The 22,221-nt window shown below is 36.5% G+C and overlaps 1 protein-coding gene across 1 annotated transcript; it reads left to right on the top strand.

The window, feature by feature from the left end:
* Window positions 1-65: 65 nt before the first annotated feature.
* LOC132092338 (ATP-dependent RNA helicase DDX1) lies at window positions 66-8,741 on the top strand. The gene is made up of 26 exons (XM_059498518.1): window positions 66-163; window positions 267-318; window positions 421-484; window positions 660-689; window positions 818-914; window positions 1,581-1,628; window positions 1,754-1,837; window positions 1,919-2,002; window positions 2,102-2,178; window positions 2,250-2,322; window positions 2,867-2,943; window positions 3,036-3,150; window positions 3,240-3,378; window positions 3,465-3,525; window positions 4,408-4,506; window positions 4,787-4,876; window positions 4,958-5,146; window positions 5,241-5,292; window positions 5,438-5,584; window positions 5,677-5,768; window positions 7,259-7,331; window positions 7,759-7,831; window positions 7,909-7,951; window positions 8,038-8,133; window positions 8,215-8,335; window positions 8,420-8,741. The coding sequence occupies exons 1-26, from the start codon at window positions 148-150 to the stop codon at window positions 8,548-8,550; spliced, it is 2,223 nt and encodes a 740-aa protein (XP_059354501.1). The 5' UTR covers window positions 66-147; the 3' UTR covers window positions 8,551-8,741.
* The last annotated feature ends 13,480 nt before the right edge of the window (window positions 8,742-22,221 follow it).

The following is a 22,221-nucleotide window of genomic DNA, read 5'->3' as shown; positions in this document are numbered from 1 at the left end:
TCATCTATTTTGATAATAAAAACAAGATAAGCGGAACTGAAGCGCGGAAGCATGATCCGCACGGACCGTTTTTCTATCTAGCACTCTGTCAAAACCTAAGCCAGCACACGTTATATCCGGTGGAGAGACTCGCAGGAGTTTGACAACATGGCAGCGTTTGGAGGTGAGATATACCTATCAGCGTTTTAGCAAAACATCTATTCAGTTATATATTGAGTGTGGTTAAACTATTTGCGATCTTGATATCTTTTCTTTTTGCCTTCTAGAAATGGGAGTGATGCCTGAAATTGCACAGGCGGTGGAAGAAATGGACTGGCTGTGAGTTAGACGATCTTTCCTGGTTCTTCTACTCATCGATGCATTAATAAGTTGTTATCTGTGCATTAGTAAAGTAGTTAATGGTTTGATCCTCTCTTTCAGGTTGCCAACAGACATTCAGGCCGAGTCTATCCCTCTGATTCTGGGCGGAGGAGACGTGCTCATGGTGTGTGTGTGTGTGTGTGTGTGAGAGAGAGAGAGAGTGTGTGTGTGTGTGTGTGTGTGTGTGTGTGTGTGTGTGTGTGTGTGTGAGAGAGAGAGAGAGAGAGAGAGAGAGTGAGTGAGTGAGTGAGTGTGAATGATCAGCACATCTGTGCTCACCTGTGTGTTTATGTTTACAGGCTGCTGAGACTGGGAGCGGAAAAACTGGGGTAAGTGTGAAACCATAGACATTAATAATGGACGATTAGAGTAATGTTGGGGTTTCTTATTTTGGGCTTTGTATTTTACCATACATCAGAAGTGTATTAATGTGAAAAAAAAAAATCTGGTCTTGTAGGCCTTCAGTATTCCAGTCATCCAAATAGTCTATGAGACCCTTAAAGACCAGCAGGAGGGGAAGAAGGGACGCAGTGCTGTAAAGACAGGAGGAGCAGGTATTAAACCTTCATCTGTATATCAGCATTCAACACACTTATGTATATAGCCAGGCTTAGTTTACACTGATGTTCCATGGGTAAGAATTACTTTATAGGGTGGCGACACATTCCTATTTTTTCCTGGGACAGTCTTTGGTTTTGGTGGCTTACTTTGAACACATCACAGTATTATGTTGTTGTTGTTAACAAAACATTAATTGTGAATTTCATTAATTGAAATAAAGCTAAAATAAAATATAAATATTAGATTTTAAAAAAGTACTTAAAAACTTAAAGTACAAATGTTGCCTTGGCAACTTATTTAAATCAATTAAGTTGAAGTACTGAAATTAAAGCTAAATGGAATGTAAATAAATAAAATGGCAATCACATAACAAAATTATGAAAACTTAAACTATAAAAAATAAAATAAAATTCAAAATATTAATGATTACTATAATAGCTTATAAATACTAATTTAAAAGATAGAAAATGAAATGGATTATTTTGAAAACAATTACATCTATTTTACCTCCTTGTCTGAAGTATATTATGACTGCTAGATATAACAGATTTTTTTTTTCCCCCAGAAACTACTTTTCTGATGTTTACTCTCAAAAGAAAATTTTTTGGTTGATTATTGATTTTTTTTATTATTATTATTATTATTTTTGTCCATTCCAGTTTTCAATAAATGGCAGATGAACCCCTATGACAGAAGTCCAGCATTTGGTAAGTATTTAACACGTAGCCTGGTTTGATTCTGAATTTTTCATTGTGATTCTGGAAGCTTATTTCCACTTCTTTGTTGCAACAATATTATTATATTATATTACATTTCGGCTTTTCTCCTTCAGCTATTGGTCCAGATGGCCTGTGCTGTCAGAGCAGAGAGTTCAAAGAGTGGCATGGCTGTCGTTCCACCAAAGCAGTCACAAAAGGTAAGAGAACATCTTTTTTTGTGTTTTGTTTCTTTCCAAACCAACAGATTCCTGGGATTTATTCTGCTTATTTTTCTCTAGGGAAGTATTATTATGAAGTAACCTGTAATGATCAAGGGCTGTGCAGGGTGGGCTGGTCTACGGGCCTGGCATCACTGGACTTAGGTATGTTTGAGTATGACCTCGTTAAACTGTTCGGTCAAATCCCACGTCCTTATTTACAGTAATAATAATATTTGGTATTCTGTTTTTACCCTCTCTTAGGAACGGACAAATATGGATTTGGCTTCGGAGGAACTGGAAAGAAATCTCACAATAAGCAGTTTGATAGTTATGGAGAGGTAAGGTATGACAAGGTACTTGATTTGACACTCAAGCTTTGGTATATTGATATGATGTATGCCTTTTCTAGGAGTTCACGATGCACGACACCATTGGATGCTACATAGATCAAGATAAAGGCCAAGTTTCATTCTCCAAAAATGGTAGGGCTTTTTTTTTTTCTTTTTTTTTTTTATGCCTTTGAAATGGTTTAGTGAATTATTAAATTGAATTTAATTGAGCATGTCGTCACATTATGCAGAGCTATGCTGAACTGTCATCCAGATTATGTAAAATAATTCATAAAATAATGTTATATTACACACTACCTTACCAGATAATTAAGATATATATATCTTTTAACTAATGCTTTTATTCAGCAAGGATGAAATAATTTGATCAAATATGATAGTAGTGTTACAGAAGATTTCTATTTCAAATACTTTAAATTCTATTTCGGATGCTTTATTTTTTTATTCGTCAAAGAATCCTGAAAAAAACTGTATCACTTTTTCCACATAAATAAAAAAAAAAATGTGATCGAATAAATGGTGAGCATAAGACAAAAATCTACCAACCCCAAATATTTCAATAGTACTGTACCTCTCTAAATGTTTGGTAACACAAAATTATTTTTATTATCAGTATACTGTGCAGCCCTAATGCAAATGCGAGCCACTGTAACTGATTCCTGATTGTCTTTCGCAGGTAATGATCTGGGTCTGGCTTTTGAGATCCCTTCCCAGCTGAAAAGCCAGCCCTTCTTTGCTTCCTGTGTGCTGAAGGTATCTGACAAACACAGCTTGTTGTTGCTATGTAACATTTCTATTACAAAACAGCTTTTCTCAAAATGTGTGTTTGTGTCAATCAAACCCAGAATGGTGAACTGAAATTCAACTTTGGTGATGAACCTTTCAAAAACCAACCTAAGGATGGATATGTGGCCCTGAACCAGGCTTCAGACGGTCATGTGGTCAAATCCAGCCAGACAGGTGAGCTTCAAATCACATTCATTTTCATTGCCTGCAGGGCTTGTGCTAATGTTTCTTGCACTCTGTCTGTGATGTGTATTTGTCCTCAGGCAGTGCTAAAGTGAGTCAGGTCAAATCCAGTTCGAACGCCCCCAAAGCTCTCATCATCGAACCGTCTAAAGAGCTAGCTGAACAAACACTCAATAATGTCAACCAGTTCAAGAAATATGTTGATAACCCCAAACTGAGGTGAGCTGAGAGTAACAGAAGAGCTGCAGTGAGTCGTAGTGTCACTGAGGGATTTGGAGTTAACTGAACATCATGATGTTTTGCAGGGATCTTCTGATCATCGGAGGAGTGGCTGCTAAAGAGCAGCTCTCCATTTTAGAAAGCGGAGTAAGTGTATAAATCTTAAACCAGGGGTCTATCATTATTATTTTTTGTTCTCAAAATATTCTTTTCTGAAATTATCTTTAATGCTAAAGGCTAAATTAAAATATACACTAACATATACTTTTCTTCATCAAAAGTGACCGTAAAGACAGTAGATACAAAAGATTTGTTTAAAATAAAACCATTTCTTTTGAACTTTCTATTCATCACATTTTCTAGTCATCAAATCTTGAACAAACATAACACCAAAAGACTACAAAACATTCGCAATTAAAATATTAAGCAGCACAACTGTTTTCAACATTGAGAATAAGAAAGAGTCTTGAGGACCAAATCAGATTTCTGAAGGTTCATGTGACCCTGAAGGCTGAAGAAAGACTGCTAAAAAGTTTTACTTTGCTATCACGGGAATAGATTATATTTAGAAACCTATTGACCTAGAAAACCGGTATTTTAAATTGTAATGATATTTCATAATATTATTTTTATTACTATATTTTGATCAAATAAATGAAGACTAGATGAGCATAAGATACTACTTTCAAAAACATTTAAAAAATCTTACTGACCCCACAGTTTTGAATGGTAGAATATAAAACTTAAAATATATAGATATAACTTTAGTAAACAAGACTGTACAATAATGAATATTTGATAGCATTGTAACCAAAATATCAAGTGAAATAATGTTACTTAATTTCATACCATATGTAACCCTCTCTCTCTCTCTCTCTCTCTCTCTCTCTCTCTCTCTCTCTCTATCTATCTTCAAAGTGATTTAAGAACCCTGTCCTAGGCCGTAATGCATAATGTAGAACTCAAAATTTATAATACTATGCATTTTTCGGTGTTTATACTTTTTTTTTTTTTTAATTGTCCTTTCAGGTTGATATTGTGGTTGGGACCCCTGGCAGACTGGATGACCTCATATCCACAGGAAAGCTGGATCTTTGTCAAGTCCGCTTCCTGGTGCTGGATGAGTGTGTATGTTGAACACTAAAATTCATCCTAAACCACTAAAATTCATTAAAGGAATGCTTTGGCTTAACTACAAGTTCTGTTGACAGCATTTGTGACAAGTTGTTGATTTCACTGTAAAATTATTTATTATATTATTATTATTGTTATTATCTTTTACCTCAATTTGTAAAAAAAAATAAATTAAACTCACAATCTTGATGATTCCTTTTTTTTTTTTATCTGAACATATGGGAAAGTGCAAAGAAAAAACCTTTGTAATTTATTGCTGAATAAATGTGTTCAGGATGGACTCCTCACAGCTGGCTACACTGACTTCATCATGAGGATCTACAACCAGATCCCACAGGTTACTTCAGACGGCAAAAGACTGCAGGTCATCTAAGCACTAGATTTCAGCTTTCTCTAGAGCTCTCAGCTGCAGTTTTTAATGAACGAATTACTGTATGTGTTGTAGGTGATCGTTTGCTCTGCTACACTGCACTCATTTGATGTGAAGAAGCTCTCGGAGAAGATCATGCATTTCCCCACATGGGTGGATCTGAAGGGAGAAGATTCTGTACCAGAGACGGTCCATCATGTGGTGGTGCCAGTCAACCCTAAAAAAGACAGAATTTGGGAGAAACTGGGGAAAAACCACATTCGGGTACAAATATTTAACACTAGCAAAGATCTCACTTCATACTGCCATTTTAAACTCCTGAATGATAGTCTAAATCAATGATGTTGTGTTTTCACAGACTGATGAAGTTCATGCCAAGGATGACACTCGACCTGGAAGCAACACTTCAGGTAAGAATTGCCAGCCATTAAGGAAATCATTGTGAAAAATCTAAATTTTCCAGGTTCATATCATATCAACTGTGACCATTTTAAAAAGGACTTTGACTTGGTCTGATAGAAAGGTCTTGCAGTGAATTGTGTTATATGGCTACAGAGATGTGGTCAGAGGCCATTAAGATTCTGAAGGGAGAGTATGCCATCAGAGCCATTAAGGAGCATAAGATGGATCAGGCCATCATCTTTTGCAGGACGAAGATTGACTGCGATAATATGGAGCAGTACTTTATCAAACAGGGAGGAGGTGAGGCACACAGCGCAGATATTTTAGCTTCATTTTCTAACAGCCATGATATACGACCAAGTCTAGATGCAAACATTTGGCTTTTTCTGCAGGTCCAGACAAGAAAGGACACCCATTCTCTTGTGTCTGTCTTCACGGCGACAGGAAACCAAATGAGCGCAAATATAACTTGGAGCAATTCAAGGTAAAAAAGGTTTTTTTTTGTGTGTGTGTATGTATATATTATATATTATATATGTGTGTGTATGAATGTGACCCTGAAGCACAAAACCAGTCTTAAGTCTCTGGGATATTTTTTAGCAAAATTATTGATTTTTGTTTTATGACAAAAATCATTAGGATATTAAGTACAGATCATGTTCCATGAAGATATTTTGTACATTTCCTTCCATAAATATATCAAAATTACATTTTGATGAGTAATATGCATTGCTAAGAACTTAATTTGGACAACTTCAAAGGCGATTTTCTCAGTATTTAGATTTTTTTTTTTTTAACCATCAGATTCCAGATATTCAAATACCGTATTCGATCAGTCGCACCTAGGTATAAGTCGCATCAGTCCAAAAATATGTCATGACGAAAAAAACAAAAAAACATGTATAAGTCTCACTGGACTATAAGTAGCATTTATTTAGAACCAAGAGAAAACATTACCGTCTTCTCGCAGCTGTAGACGGTAATTTTTTCTCTTGGTTCATGTCAAATTAATTTTGATAAGTCGCACCTGACTATAAGTCGCAGGACCAGCTAAACTATGAAAAAAAGTGCGACTAAAGGCGGGCATACACTGTGCGATTTCGGCAAGGTACCAACACTGTACAAGTAGATCGCATGAGATGTGAAGCCAAAACTCACGATTTTTTTGCGCTCACTGTATGGTCCGATCGCCGATATGCACAATTCTGTGTGCTGAAACGTCCCAAAAAAATCGGCGTATCTAGACGCGCAGGTGACTCGGAAGATGTGGCCAATATGGTTTATCCCTTTTGCAACGCGAACTGGAGGTAAGCAGGCGTTTTCTTCCCTCTTTTATTTTTATTTTTCTTTGCCATAACTCCACAAGTTTTCCCTCCATCAATTCAGTCCACACTACATGCCGTGTCACCATGGTTTCATTTATGGTTTCGCGCATGCGCAGTGAGGGAAACGCGGAAAATCGGTTCGTAGCCCTGCTTCAATAGTGTGATACCTCATGAGAGGCGACCAAAATTTCTGACATGTCAGAAATCCATCCGACCGACTGATTGCCGGTCGGGAGAGATTAATCGCCTCTCGTTTCCCCTTGTACACTGCACAAACACTGCTCGACAAACGACGCACGAAAATGCTGAAAATCATCCCGACCCGAAAAAGAGTCGCACGAGTCAGAATTCGCCTCAAAATCGGATGAAAATCGCACAGTGCATGCCCGGCCTTATAGTCCGGAAAATATGGTAGTTGTATCTGAGCCAAATATTGTCCGATCCTAATAAACCATACATCAATGGAAAGCTTATTTATTCAGATCAAATAATATTCAAATATTTATTCAAATAATTAACAATTATGACTGGTTTTGTGGTCTAGGGTCACATGTATACACACACAAACACATTTTATTTTGTTTTATTTAAATAACTTTCCTGATAATAGCCACTCTGTTGAAGTATCCTTTCATCATCCTTACTTTAGAAACAGGAAGTAAAGTTTCTGATTTGCACCGATGTGGCTGCTAGAGGAATTGATATTCGTGGCGTTCCTTATGGTAAGAAGGAAGAATTTCTCAGTTTAATGAATTTACCTTCACAATGGTGTGAAATATATAAATATTATTTTTTAATGAGTGATAACAAAAATATTGTTTGTTTCCTACAACTAATATGCAGAATTAGTTTTCATTATTATTAATAATAATGATATTAAAATGCGTTTAATTACAAATTATTGCTCATAATAATATAAACAATATAGATATTTAATAAAACAAAATAAAGAATACTAATAAATTATAAATTTATTTTTTATTATAAAAAATAGATTAATGTTTTGCAAAATGATTGCACTGAAAATAAAACGCAAATTGTGCCATTTATTAATAAACTCATTGTTTAAAAAACATAAGAACATTATTAGTCAAGCCTATCTAAAATTCAAAAACACAGAAAATTGCTGTATTCTTGCCTGTTTTGCAGTGATAAATGTAACTCTACCAGATGAGAAGCAGAACTATGTTCATCGCATTGGAAGAGTTGGCAGAGCGGACAGGTGACAGCCAGCATTCATCTTTAGCTGAAGATACATTTTATTTCAATCATTCATTGATATTTGTGATGTCATTACAGGATGGGTTTGGCTATATCTCTGGTCGCTATGGAGAAAGAGAAGGTAAGTAGGAAGTAAAGCTGAACTGGCGGTGTAGAAATGTAATGTGTTAGTGTGTTAACTGTGTGTTTGTGTGGGGTTTCACACAGGTGTGGTACCATGTTTGTGCCAGCAGAGGAAAAAGCTGCAATAACACCAGACTCAAAGAGAATGGAGGATGTACTATTTGGTACAATGAGAAAGAGGTGAGAACTCACTCAGTACATTTACATGACATTTACGAGATTTGAACTTATTTTGTACTTTAATTGTTTTTCCATTTGTAGTTGTTGGCAGAAATCGAGGAACATCTGAAATGCACCATTACTCAGTGTGAACCTGACATCAAAGTACCTGTGGATGAATTTGATGGCAAAGTGACTTATGGGCAGCGCAGGACTGGTGGGGGTGAGTATCTTTCAGTTGTCCTGTTTGTATGCTTCCATTTATCTGTTACTTATCTCAATATCTATTTCCTCTCACACACCCCAGCTGGTCTTTATAAGGGCCATGTGGATATACTGGCCCCGACCGTACGGGAACTAGCCAACCTGGAGAGAGAAGCACAAACGTCCTTCCTTCATCTCAGCTATCTTCCCAACCAGCTCTTTAAAGCCTTCTAGAGCATACTTGCATACTTCACACTGAAATAACCACAAAGGAAGATGCCACCGGCCAAGAACAAGTCCCTAACTTTACATAATACAAATATTTAATTTCTGGTTGATGAGGTTTGACATGCAAAAGAAATTAGCTTGTGCTGTTAATGATTTGTGTTTTCTTTAATAATTTAAGAAATGTAAAAAAAAACAAATAGTGGGGTGGGGTTGGGTTATGTTTTTCCAAAACACTTAAGTTGTAGTCAAGCAAATAAATCTGAAATAAATTCATACAGCATTATGCTTCTGTTTTCTTCAGTTATTTTGTTTACACCATGTAAGCAGAACTCATCAGTTCTTGAGAAAACAGGTGAGGTTTAAAATCAATTAAACAAAATGGTCTAAAATAGTTTTTTTTAATTTTTTTTTTCCTAAAAAATATAAATATTATCTAAAAATACATGAAGCATTATTTTAAGCTATAGGCTGCTGTCCAAACTTCAGTTTTCTTTGCTGAATGTTTAGCAGCTCGTGCATATGATCCATATATTTCAGTCCAAAAAGCAATTAATAAATTACAAGACCAAAAACAAAATTACAATTTCTCTAACAACAAATTTTAAATACTGAAATAATAAAATATGAAAGAAATTTTTAATTAATATTAAATGTATACGTATAGCGTTTTATGCCTAATAACACTGCGACTAATGATCCACTGACTCTACAGTTCCTAATACTTACACTAGGTGGCGGGTTTGTCCTAATCGAGAGGCTCTCACGCTCGCCTCCCATTCCTCTAGAGACGTATATTGTATAGTTCATGCCAAAAGCACTGCTCTTTTATTTATAGTAGAGCAAAGTCCAAAAGAGGGCAATGACGTCAAATCTCATTAATAATCCAAAACTGCATTTCTTTACTCTTAGTGACCCAGCACACACATGTTATTACAGACTCCTGTTTAAGCTCAAATCACACACACACACACACACACACACAGTAGGACATCTCTCTGTAATTATACCCAAACTAACAGCAGTGCTCGTAAACAGCCTTGCATTTTAAACTAATCCACAAAGGACCACACACACACACCTCAACCTACATTCCTACCCTAATTTGATTAAATACAATTACTTATGTATTCATACAACAGATCGGACATCTACCAGTTCTGAAACACAGATCAAGTTCCTGTTTGACAGAGACCCATCATATTCAACCTCGATCCTGAGCAGATGTTTAAAAGTTTGGATTTATCTTGTATGTTTGTTATTCACTTCTCCTTTCATGTTATATAACTGCAGTAGCTATGTGTGTGTGTATATATATATATATATATATATATATATATACACACATATATACGTGTGTACGTGTGTGTGTGTGTTTCCACTCCTAAGCATCTTTGGAAGCAAATGGTTTCCAGCTGGCAGAGCATGCGTCTCATATGTTTGTCCGCCTTTTGCTCACTTCCTAAACCCTGCCTGCAGACCCAACTTAACCCATTCAACCCATTCATCTAGCTTCTCGATGGACTAATGACATTTCAGACAGATAATATTGCATGCTTTCCAAGTCTGAAGGCGATTTTCTTCGCATAAATGGTAAATAAATAAATAAAAAGATTGTGGGAAGATCAAAGATTAGGTGACTTAAAAATATCACTGGGGCCCACAGCAAGATTAAAAGTAGGTCCAGATGTAATAGATTTTTTTTTTTTGCATTAAAATCTACATTTTTCTAAATGTGATAAAATGTTTAAAAATTAGACCTACATTGCAATATTCAAATCAGCCTAAATATTTTACAAATAAACACACATTAAGGGTGGGACTTGTGGAACTTTGTGATTGACAGGCATTCAGTTTCATGCCCAGTTAATAGTGTTGAGTCAAACAGCTACAGAAGTTCAGTCACATTCCAGAAAACTTTTAATTTTAAAGCCTCCACCTTCCTGTACCCAGTTTTGACTGTTGTGAGGGATTTATGTTGCAGCAAAGGATTATAGTTAGAAAATAAGGTACAGGAAGTCCCGCCTACCTAGCCCATAGGGCATTTCCTCTGCACCTGGTAATGAGAAATGTCCCTGTGGCAGGTAACCGAGATCAAATAAGTTCAGAATGAGAGCAAATACCACAAGCGAGTACCTTTTGCAGCATACCTGGTGTAAAGATGCGTCAAACAGAAAGTAAACTGTAGCCTGGATGAAGTCCAAAAATAAAAGGTTCAACCACAGTCCTCCTCCTCCTCCCTCATATTTGCCGTATCAAACAGTGTGGTACATGTGTGAGTGATGTTTTGGTTATGCTGAACCAAAAACCTGAGGAAATTAACTTGCTTTGATTATGCAACTGTTTCTGAGCCAGTAAGAACAGATTTCAGAGAGACGGGTGCAGATAAAGGACACAGGAAGTGCTACAATCTAATGGGAATTATCATGATTTAGCTACTGCAATCATGACTGACTACAACCCTACAACAGTTTTAAGGGTGTTTTACTCCTGTATGAGTGTAGGAACTCTCAGACTCATCCCCAAGGCTAAAGGAAAGATGCACTGAATCAATCTGACAGCATGAGTCACTGCTAAAGACCAAGATCATAATCTCACACGCCTGTATTAGAGTGTGTATTTTCATGCTTTATACTTACATTTCTTAAAATAGTGCTGATTTGACAGGATATGATGTATGTGTGGGTGATAGATTCAGCAGAAATTTTATATTGTTATCTAATATAGACCATATAAATATATACAAACCCAATTCCAAAAAAGTTGGGACACTGTACAAATCGTGAATAAAAGCAGAATGCAATGATGTGGAAGTTTCAAATTTCAATATTTTATACAGAATACAACATAGATGACATATCAAATGTTTAAACTGAGAAAATGTATAATTTTAAGGGGAAATTAAGTTGATTTTAAATTTCATGGCATCAACAAATCTCAAAAAAGTTGGGACAAAGCCATGTTTACCACTGTGTGGCATCCTCTCTTTTTATAAAAGTCTGCAAACGTCTGGGGACTGAGGAGACAAGTTGCTCAAGTTTAGGAATAGGAATGTTGTCCCATTCTTGTCTAATACAGGCTTCTAGTTGCTCAACTGTCTTAGGTCTTCTTTGTCGCATCTTCCTCTTTATGATGCGGCAAATGTTTTCTATGGGTGAAAGATCTGGACTGTAGTGCAGGCTGGTCATTTCAGTACCAGGATCCTTCTTCTACGCAGCCATGATGTTATAATTGATGCAGTATGTGGCCTGGCATTGTCATGTTGGAAAATACAAGTTCTTCCCTGAAAGAGACGACATCTCGATGGGAGCATATGTGGTTCTAGAACTTGGATATACAGTATCTTTCAACATTGATGGTGCCTTTCCAGATGTGCAAGCTGCCCATGCCACATGCACTCATGCAACCCCATACCATCAGAGATGCAGGCTTCTGAACTGAGCGCTGATAACAACTTGGGTTGTCCTTGTCCTCTGTCCGGATGATATGGTGCCCAGTTTTCCAAAAAGAACTTCAAATTTTGATTTGTCTGACCACAGAACAGTTTTCCACTTTGCCACAGTCCATTTTAAATGAGCCTTGGCCCAGAGAAAATGCCTGCACTTCTGGGGAATGTTTAGATATGGCTAATTTTTGGACCTACAGTATAGAGTTTTAGCCGGCAACGGCGACTGGCACGGTGGATTGTGTTCACCGACAATGTTTGCTGGAAGTATTCCTGAGCCCATGTTGTGATTTCCATTACAGTTAACATTCGTGTATGTGATGCAGTGCCATCTAAGGGCCCGAAGATTACGGGCATCCAGTATGGCTTTCTGGCCTTGACCCTTACGCACAGAGATTTTTCCAGATTCTCTGAATCTTTGGATGATATTATGCACTGTAGATGAAGATAACTTAAAACAATTTTTCTCTGAGAAACTCCTTTCTGCTATTGCTCCACTGTTTTTCACCGCAGCATTGGGGGAATTGATGATCTTCTGCCCATCTTGACTTCTGAGAGACACTGTCACTGAGAGGCTCTTTTTATACACAATCATGTTACCAATTGACCTAATAAGTTGCAAATTGGTCCTCCAGCTGTTCCTTATATGTACATTTAACTTTTCTGCCCCTTATTGCTACCTGTCCCAACTTTTTTGGAATGTGTAGCTCTCATGAAATCCAAAATGAGCCAATATTTGGCATGACATTTAAAAATGTCTCACTTTCAAAATGTGATATTATCTATATTCTATTGTGAATAAAATATAAGTTTATGAGATTTGTAAATTATTCCATTCTTTTTTTTAATCACAATTTGTACAGTGTCCCAGCTTTTTTGGAATTGGGTTTGTACACTGATGTATGTTAACTAAATACAACAATAAGACTCTAAAGAACATTTATCATCACGTGATGACAGAGAGAGGAGGAAGGAGGAGGAGAAAGGGGTGGGAATACTCATAAAAGCCCAAGTCTTGAACTATGCCCACATTAAATGGAACGGTCGGAGTTTAGTTTGTCACTAATGAATGGTTTATCTCATTTCTTTCGATCTCTCCCTCTCTCTTTTTCCATTTTCTATACCCATGGGTGACATTCACAAATGTGCTTTGATCTGCTGCCCGACAGCACAAAGCGCACACCAGGGAGAGGAGAGAAAGAAGGGAAGGAGGAGGAGTAAATGAATTTCAGTTACTGTAAGTCTTTAAAAACTTTAGTTCCCTTAGGGATATCTGGGAAAACTACAGTCCAGATCCAGCCTGACTAGCTATTGGTGGATCAGTTGGTCGGTCTAATGATAGACAGAGTGATAGAATGCTAGAATGATACACAGATAGATAGATAGATAGATAGATAGATAGATAGATAGATAGATAGATAGATAGATAGATAGATAGATAGATAGATAGATAGAAAGATAGATAGATAGATAGATAGATAGATAGATAGATAGATAGATAGATAGATAGATAGATAGAGAGAGAGAGAGAGAGAGAGACAGAATGATAAAAAGACAGAGACAGCAAAATATAGAATATTTTACAGACAGACAGTCAGACTGAACAATAAATAGAGATAGAATGATAGAGAGAGAGAAACACACATAGACAGACAGACAGACAGACAGACAGACACACAGACAGACAGATAGATAGATAGATAGATAGATAGGGTCTGGGCTGCTGCTCACACTAGTACACAGACCATCAGCCCACCCAGCTAACTTCAACACTATGTAACTAGTCATTCATATTACCTGTCAAGGCTGACAAAGTTTCAGAGAGCGTGTGAAGAAGCTGATTTAGTGTGTTAAGAACATTCCTTTGACTCATCACTCTTTGTCAGTGATGATGACCCTAAACCCAGCGTGAACTTTGACTCCTCACCCGAACCTGGTCTGAGCAGTGTGGCCATCCGTCCAGCAGAGAGGACTCGCGCTCATCCGTCTAACCATCTGTCTGTTTCTGCACTGTCTTTAGCTGTACTCATGTGTCTGCAGCTCTGTCTCTTCTCAAAGGCCGACTCTCATCCATCAGCCTGGGGATTCCTTTTCGTCCTGACCCTTTGTCAATACTCAGCTCACTCTTTCACTGACCTCATTCATTCTTTTTGTGTCCTCTGTCTCCATTGCTGCAAAGCCAATGCCCCTAGTTTCATTCTTAATAGGGTAGTTAGTTTGCTCACTGTAAATTTGATTGCAAAAGTAAGTTTGCTGATTGATATTAAAAAGCTGTTACCAAATGAAAACAAAACCTTACATTTTTGATGATTTGTGTTCATTTTATGCTATGCTTTATGAAGAAAATGTAAAAATTTGATGGAAATATTGAAAAAATGTTCTGAATATGTATAAAAAAAATTAAATATTTTTTTTTTTTTGGGGGGGGGTACATTTAAAGATAAAACGTTAAAATTATGATCATAATTGAATTATATTTTAATGAAATATATAATTATTGTCGTCTAAAATATTTTTTTTTAATTAATAAAGAAAATGCATTTACAATCTTCTGTGATTCAAAGACAAGAAATCTAAAACTTATTGGCCTGACCAGACTATCAGAAATAAAATCTTACGAAAAAGAAAAAATGTCACCATTATTTATTTTTTAATTATAGTTTATTTAGTTTCAGTAATTGGAGTATTTCAAATTTAAAACTAAATAAAAATTATTTTTATATTCTATATAGTTTTTTATATTTCATTTTATTTCAGTTAATGTTTATTTTGTTGAGTAACATGTTTCATGGTTTTAGTTAACAATAATAACACTGTTTTTATGTAATTCCACGCATTGTAAAGAAAATATAACATTTAGCGGAAATGTTGATTTTTTTTTAAATGGTATAATAAAGAATATTTTATTATTATATAAATAATATTTTAAACTAATTTCAAAATGAATTACTATCTAGAAAAACAAAACAAAAATATATATTTTCAAAAAATAGTATTTGGTAATTCAGTTTTATTGAATGGAAAATAGCAGCATGGACAGCCTAATGTTACTGTTTGTGCTCTACAAAAGAAAGACATTCCAAAAGGCTTCAAAATTACATGAGACTTATAACAACAGAGCTGTCATTTTTGGTGAACTACTCTCTTTAAATTCTTCTATAGGATAATTTCATTCACTCTGTATGATGTGATACAAAGCACGTAAAATGAAAAGTGTTAAGGCAGATTGCGCAACCTACCCACCCACACACATCTAGACAACTCAATACGTTGTCTCTGATTTCACCCAGAACATTTTGCTCCACCGCCTCATCTGTCAGTAGTGGGATGGAGAGATGACTGGCGCCAAAATCATAGCAGCTGTGTCTGCAGCTAACTGCTTTCGTGCTCATTTAACACAGGAGATGGACCAGTGCGGCAGCCGCCCGTATATATCACTCACTGCAGCCAGCCGTTAGCCTTAACGATAAGATCCCCTAACGCCCTGGGGTTAGATGACACTTCCACACACTACGCTTTTGATTTAAACTGATTGAGGAGAGCGAATATACTTAAGAGAATGAGGTCTAGAGTAGACTGAAAATGAGCACAAATTGAGTATGCTAACATCAGGGTTGTAACCACCCTGAACACATCCTCTTAAAATCCAACGTTTCTCTGACAGCCCTAGACTTCTAAACAACAAAGAAGAGTCAAGGAAGCAGCTAATAAGAAACACTCTTTGCTTGTCAATCATGTGACACTGAGATGGATGACATGTCTTTGGAGGGCAAAATCAGTGGCTAAATCTGGCGGTTGTTAGAGAAATACCTTAAATTGCTTGCAGCAGCTTCAGAAAATGTGCTCTGTCAACATTAGAGGTCAAAGTAAGTCATTTAGATTAGGGAACACTATTTACAATTGCTTATTAGCATGCATATTACTAGCATATTTGCCGTTTATAAGTACTTATAAAGCACATATTAATGCCTTCTTCTGCATAACCATATTCTGGTTCACTTATTTATTTATTTATATTATTAAGCACTTATATATATATATATATATATATATATATATATATATATACACCCATAAATTCAACTAGTTTATCATTAATAGCATAAATAAATAAATATTACAGACAAAATGTACAAAATACATATATACAAAACAAACTCAGCATGATGAATACATGAAAATAAATTAATAGAGTACATTAGCCTAAAGTTTGGGGACCCAAGTGTTGTTTTTTTAGTATATGTATCAATATTTTCAATTGATGAATGAAAGTCAGCACTGTTCCATATATTAACAGACATTAACAGAAAAAACCCTTCACTCTTTCTTTCTCTCTCTCACTCTATCTGTTCTACAAACTGTTACTGCTCCATCAGTCTCTAGAGTGTTTCAGCAAATGATCACACACACACACACACACATTCCCATTCAAGCACAAACATACACATACACACAATGAAAAACTTCCACATGCTTGAATCTACACTGCGAATGTCCGTCCATTGATTTTTGTGTGCGGTTGGTTGAAGAATAGCCTAAATTTTCGGAAGTCGCCCCCTGCAGCGATGTGTTGTTTATATGATCCTTGAGGGGAGTCATCCGACATTAGGTTCCTGTGTGTGTGTGTGTGTGTGTGTGTGTGTGTGTGTGTGTGTATGTGTATGTGCAGGACTTAATTGATGTCAAACCAGCTCTCCAAAGCCCCAAGCATGACACTGGTGGAATCTCTTATTAGTTTTTCTCTGTACTTAGCTCTGGTTTTAGGATGACATCAGTCCGGACAGTAATTAACTTTTTTTCCCCTATGAGCATTCAGATAGACCCACAGACAGACAAAAAACTGCCCTCCAGCTAGTCAGTTACAGCATTACCCATGTTGTCTGGTTTGTCCTGATTTGAAAATGAAACAAAGCCCGACAGCATCAGAAGACAAGTGCAGACATGCAGGTTTACAAGAGCTAAAATGTACGCAATGTGCCAACCGTCAGACTAAACGTGTTCTGATAAAACATGTCTCACATCTATGCAGCATTCAGAAGGGAAAAAATACAAAACAAACAACCCAGGTGTTGAGACAAATTTAAGTTTGGGGTAGAAGCCACATAAGCTCTCCTTGACATAGTGTACTGCTGTGAGTATATGAAGACATGCTTATAAAATCCAAAAAAGTTTGTTAGATATTGCACCTATAACATGCTCAGTTTATCAGTCTCTCAATCTCAGTTTTTATCAGTAACTGAAATTTTACACTCATACTGCCAAAACATTTGCATACAGATATATATATATATATATATATATATATATATATATCTATATAACTATATAACTATCTATATATATATATATAACTAAAACAGGCCAAAACAACACACAGATAATAATAAAAGATGAGGAAAAATGGTCTTCTCAGTGTTAATCTCATTAACAAAATTACCAGGCACATTTCTGTTGTTTAAGCTTTTTTTTCAGTGAAAATGAAGACAAGATGCATCATGACGAAACAAACAATTTTAGTAAAAATATTCTCTTGAAGAATGTATAACATGAAAAACACCTGAAAGACAATCAAATTATTTTCTTTAAAACAAATAATTAGAATAAAAAATATTCTATGTGTAATAATTATCCTTCACCACCGTTCAAAAGTTTGGGTTGGTTGCAATGTTTGAAGTCTTTCAAAACATATGTTCAACATACTGCATGTTGCATTTATTTGATCTAAAATACATCTTCTATTAGGATGTAATTTATTCCTGTGATGGCAAATCTGAATAAAAAATAATAATAATAAATAAATCTGTGTGTGATTACTGTATGATTACTGTGTTAGTACTGTATAATTATTACAGTAATCTTGTGTGTGTTTGTGTATGATTATTACTGTATAGTTCAGTCAGAGGAAAATGACTAGTGAATCATTAAGAAGAAAACTGTAACAAAATGAACTTTAACACCATTGCTCCAGTTTTCTACATACAATGGTGGTCATGTGTGGCTGTGGGAGGAAGGACCATTAGATAATTCTTGACATGCTACCCACATAATCCCTCTTTCTCAATTTCTCTATCTCTCTCAATCCCTGACTCATCTTTCACATTCCTTGAGCATTCCAGCAGGGTTAGCTGATGCCGCCAGTGCAGACCCCATTCATGCAGAGAGAAACTAAGAGAAAGTGTGTATGTGTGTGGGAGAAAGAGCAAGACTGCATTTGTGTGTGTGTGTGTGTGTGTGTGTGTGTGTGTGTGTGTGTGTGTGTGCTCTTGTTTTCGTGACATATCAGGACACAACTCTGTATAATGACATGGGTATGACACAGGTATTACAAGGAGAGGGTGACTTATGAGGATATAACCCATGTCCCCATTTTTCAAAACGCTTATAAATCATACAGAATGAGTTTTTTGAGAAAGTAAAAATGCACAAAGTTTCCTGTGAGGGTTAGGGTTAGATGTAGGGTTGGTGTAGGGCCATAGATTATACAGTTTGTACAGTATAAAAACCATTACACCTATGGGATGAACCCACTTTTCACAAAAACAAACGTGTGTGTGTGTGTGTGTGTGTGTGTGTGTGTGTATGTGTGTGTGTGTGTGTGTGTGTGTGTGTGTGTGTGTGTGTGTGTGTGTGTGTGTGTGTGTGTGTGTGTGTGTGACAGAAAGGTTTTTTTTCACCCCAAACTATTCCTCCCTTCAGACCAAACAGAACATTGTGCAGTCTAGCATACATTCTCAAGAGAACAAACTGTCACACTGCTTGAAGAAATCAAACACTTGAGGAATGATGTTTGACTCCTGGCATCCAGTGTTTTTTTAAGTATGTGTTCTAGGTAGTAAGTGTGTTGCACAGCAAAGTAACTCAGTATCACAGAAGACACTATTCCAGAAGAGCCCACCACAACAGACACACACTCGCTATCCCACAACAAACAAACCTGTGCCTCTGTGTTCAAAGGAATTCCATGTATTGATCCAGTCTATCAGTGTTTGAATAATGGAGCAGAAAGAGAAAGAGATAAAGCCTGTTTATACTGCTTTCTCTTCTTTGTCTTTGTCAATGGTGCAACAGTCTGTGTGTTGAGAAACAATTCAGACAGTCTTCTGACTAAATACAAGGGTACTTTCACATTCAGAGTCTAATACAGACCGTTTTAGAGAAATAAATGGTAGTTGAGCACTGGTAAAAGAAAACCTGTGGTGAGTCTTTTTATTATTCTTTCTAGTAAGAGTAACAGAGAGAAACAAAAGACATTAAGGTGCATGGAAAAAAAGACTGGAAAGATGGACCGGATGACAAAAAGAGAATCATTGTCTTCAGGGTCAATCTAAGGGCAGAGTTCTTTTTGCTGATTGGTTTAGACAATTCTCAGCTGTAATGACAGAAAAATAAATTACTTAATTGCTCTGAAATACATTTATTGGAAATCATTCAACAAGAATGCACTCCAGAGTCATTAAGACATATTGCCGCTGTTTGAAATTATTTTGCATCTTTGTATGCAGACCAGTATGCAGTATCCACACTTCTTTATACATATGCATATACAAACACACACACAAACACAAGAAGTCATGGTTCCCCATTTCGACCGGTAAGGAAATATGTTTGTGTGTCTGTTCCTGAGTCCCCCTAAAGATAATCTTTCCAAATCCATCAGATCAAAATGATTAATCGCCTTGCCTTTACAGACACTCCGTCTTTTCACACAATGAACATTTTTAAACACACTTTGAGACTAGTTTTAGACTGTGCTGACAGATTTTAAGATTTCCTGATACTGTTTCCTGGCTTTGTCTGTACATCAGCCCTGTTCCAAAAGTCATTTTCACTCTGTGCCGTTAACTATCCAGAAATATCTAGCTGCATCAGTTAGAACCAAACAGAGAACATCTTCTGTAAGACTCCACAGACTTTTATCAGGATGTGTTGTAGAAACAATAGAACATGACTTTTTTTTTTTCTGCACGGGAGAGACCAGGTCAGACCGGTAGCACATGTGGAAATGTTTTCATCATCACATTTAACAAGGCTGTTGGCGGAAAGGAAAGACAGAAAAAAGGAAGTGAAGAGGAGAGAGAGAGGCGAGGGAGAGAAAGAGAACAAGACTAAGTGGACAAGCTGTGCCAAAGAGCACTTGCATCTAAAAAACCTCTCAGCTGTTTCCCTCCCTCTTTTTCTTCAAATATAGGCATGTGCTGCTGTCACAACCCTCTCACTCTCTTTTTCTCTCTCTTTCATCTGCCTTCTTCCATTCGTACAGTCTTCTGTATGTGTGTGTGTGTGTGTGTGTGTGTGTGTGTGTGTGTGTGTGTGTGTGTGTGTGTGTGTGTGTGCAATATCCTTTCATCTGTGCCTTAAATCATATGGTGGTTCATGTCTCATGCTGCTAGCTGTAGGTATGATGCTAGAAATGTGTCTTTCAATGGAAAGATTGCTATTAAATAGCACACCTAGTTTCCTAAAACCATTTCAGTTGCAGTCTGAAGCCATATGTGCAATATGAGCAATTTGTTTACACTTCCATTTCTCCACATTTTTGTATAAATATCTAAAATTACCTCTGAGAAATACATTGTAGACAATGCTTTGATCATCTACCTCCAAAGCTATGACATGGTGATGAATCAGAGGTCATGTGTTTAGGGGTAATGATCTTTGCATTGGGCCAATGGAGACAGCATTCCTGCACACACATACACTCGCATGTAAGAAGTGCTTCCCTTGGGACTATGATTCATCTCTTAAACTGAAAAGTGTTCGCATGAATGGCATTTTCCCCCACATATGTGTTAATATAATTCTAGATGGATGACGGTGTACTCTACTTATGTGTCGAGTGGAGCCAGACCTTTAGTTCCACCTGAACATGAATGTATGTATGATTGCAAGAGCAGGCGGAGATGGAAAATAGTGCACACAAAGACAAGGACAAGGGTTTTACCATACTGTTAGAGGTAACAATCGCAGTCATAAGAAATAATGTCACAATCACCAGAATTTAAGTAGAAATTATGCATCTTCTTTTTAAGGAGGCCAGTAAAGACACTATGTTACAAAAAAATAAATAATGCTGAATATGTATAAAAAAAATCCTTTAAGAACAAATGTTTTTTTAGCATAAATCAGCATATATAATAATTTCTGAAGGATCGTGTGACACTGAAGACTGGAGTAATGGACATGTGAACATATTTTAAGATATTGCCTTTAAAGATAGATGTTAATCCTCATCTCTAAAAATATGAAGCAATATGAGCTGAAGGTTTACCACTGCTCTACTAACATGTTTGACAAAATATCCAAGGAATTTCAACAAAAAAAACTTTATTTGGAAATTTTGTAGAGTTACAGCTGTCAAAAATTAGTAGAAAGTGTAGAGGCCTTGCTTTGAATGACATCAGCACATCTGCGGCCGCAGGACATTATTAGTTTCTCACACTGCGCTGGTGTGATCTTGGTCCACTCTTCTTTCACTCTCTTCCATAGTTCAGTAACAGTAGTGGATTTCTTAGCCAGAACCTTGTCGCCAAGATCAGGACTCTGGGCTGGCCATTTCTTTATCTCAGTGATCTTAGCTTCAAGGAACTGCTTTACCCATTTTACACTGTGATGGGGACATTGTCTTAAATGAAAATTGCAGGCTGATTGGGAGATACTTGCAGGGAAGGAATGGCATGTTGCTGAAGAAAGTTCTGATAAACATTTGCATTTACTCTGTCATGTAGCAGTGTATATAACTCCTGCCGCAGAAAACATCCCCCAAACTATGGGACTCCTTCATCCACCTTTAAATGACTTCTTAATGCACTTGGGCTTCAGCCTTAACTCAGATGCCAAGCAAAATTATCTTGTCTTTTGTGCATTTGTCTTATGTGGACAACCAGCCTTTTGGGGGGACTTGAATTAATTTGTTTAAATCCTGCAATATTCGACAAATTCCAAATTCTCTTGCAGTTGCTGCAAAGTGTCTTCCCTTTGGCCATAACCTGGACAACCTCCTGTCGCAGGGTTTCAATCACCTTAGAGCGGCCTGCCATCTTGCAATCTCAGTGAAAACTGGAGGAATGCTGCCAGTTAAATAGTGTTTGTCATATAATTAAAGGCAGGGTAGGTAAAAAATGTATAAAAACTTTTTTTCCAAATTTGTTTAAACTTTATTTATATATCAATACATAATTAAAATGTAAGTACTCTGAAAAAGAAAGTATAAAAATCGAGTGTCTGTAGACCTCTCA

This window comes from Carassius carassius, chromosome 18 (genome assembly GCF_963082965.1).
Source record: "Carassius carassius chromosome 18, fCarCar2.1, whole genome shotgun sequence".
Lineage (NCBI taxonomy): Eukaryota > Metazoa > Chordata > Actinopteri > Cypriniformes > Cyprinidae > Carassius > Carassius carassius.
The sequence above is the reverse complement of the archived record's forward strand: the minus strand, read 5'-3'. Positions and strand labels throughout refer to the sequence as shown.

Bases quoted from the DNA above. Each gene is read 5' to 3' on its own strand.
- LOC132092338 (XM_059498518.1), top strand. The intron at 485-659 runs GTGTGTGTGTGT...TTATGTTTACAG, and splicing joins GCGGAGGAGACGTGCTCATG to GCTGCTGAGACTGGGAGCGG. The intron at 8,336-8,419 runs GTGAGTATCTTT...CACACACCCCAG, and splicing joins GCAGCGCAGGACTGGTGGGG to CTGGTCTTTATAAGGGCCAT.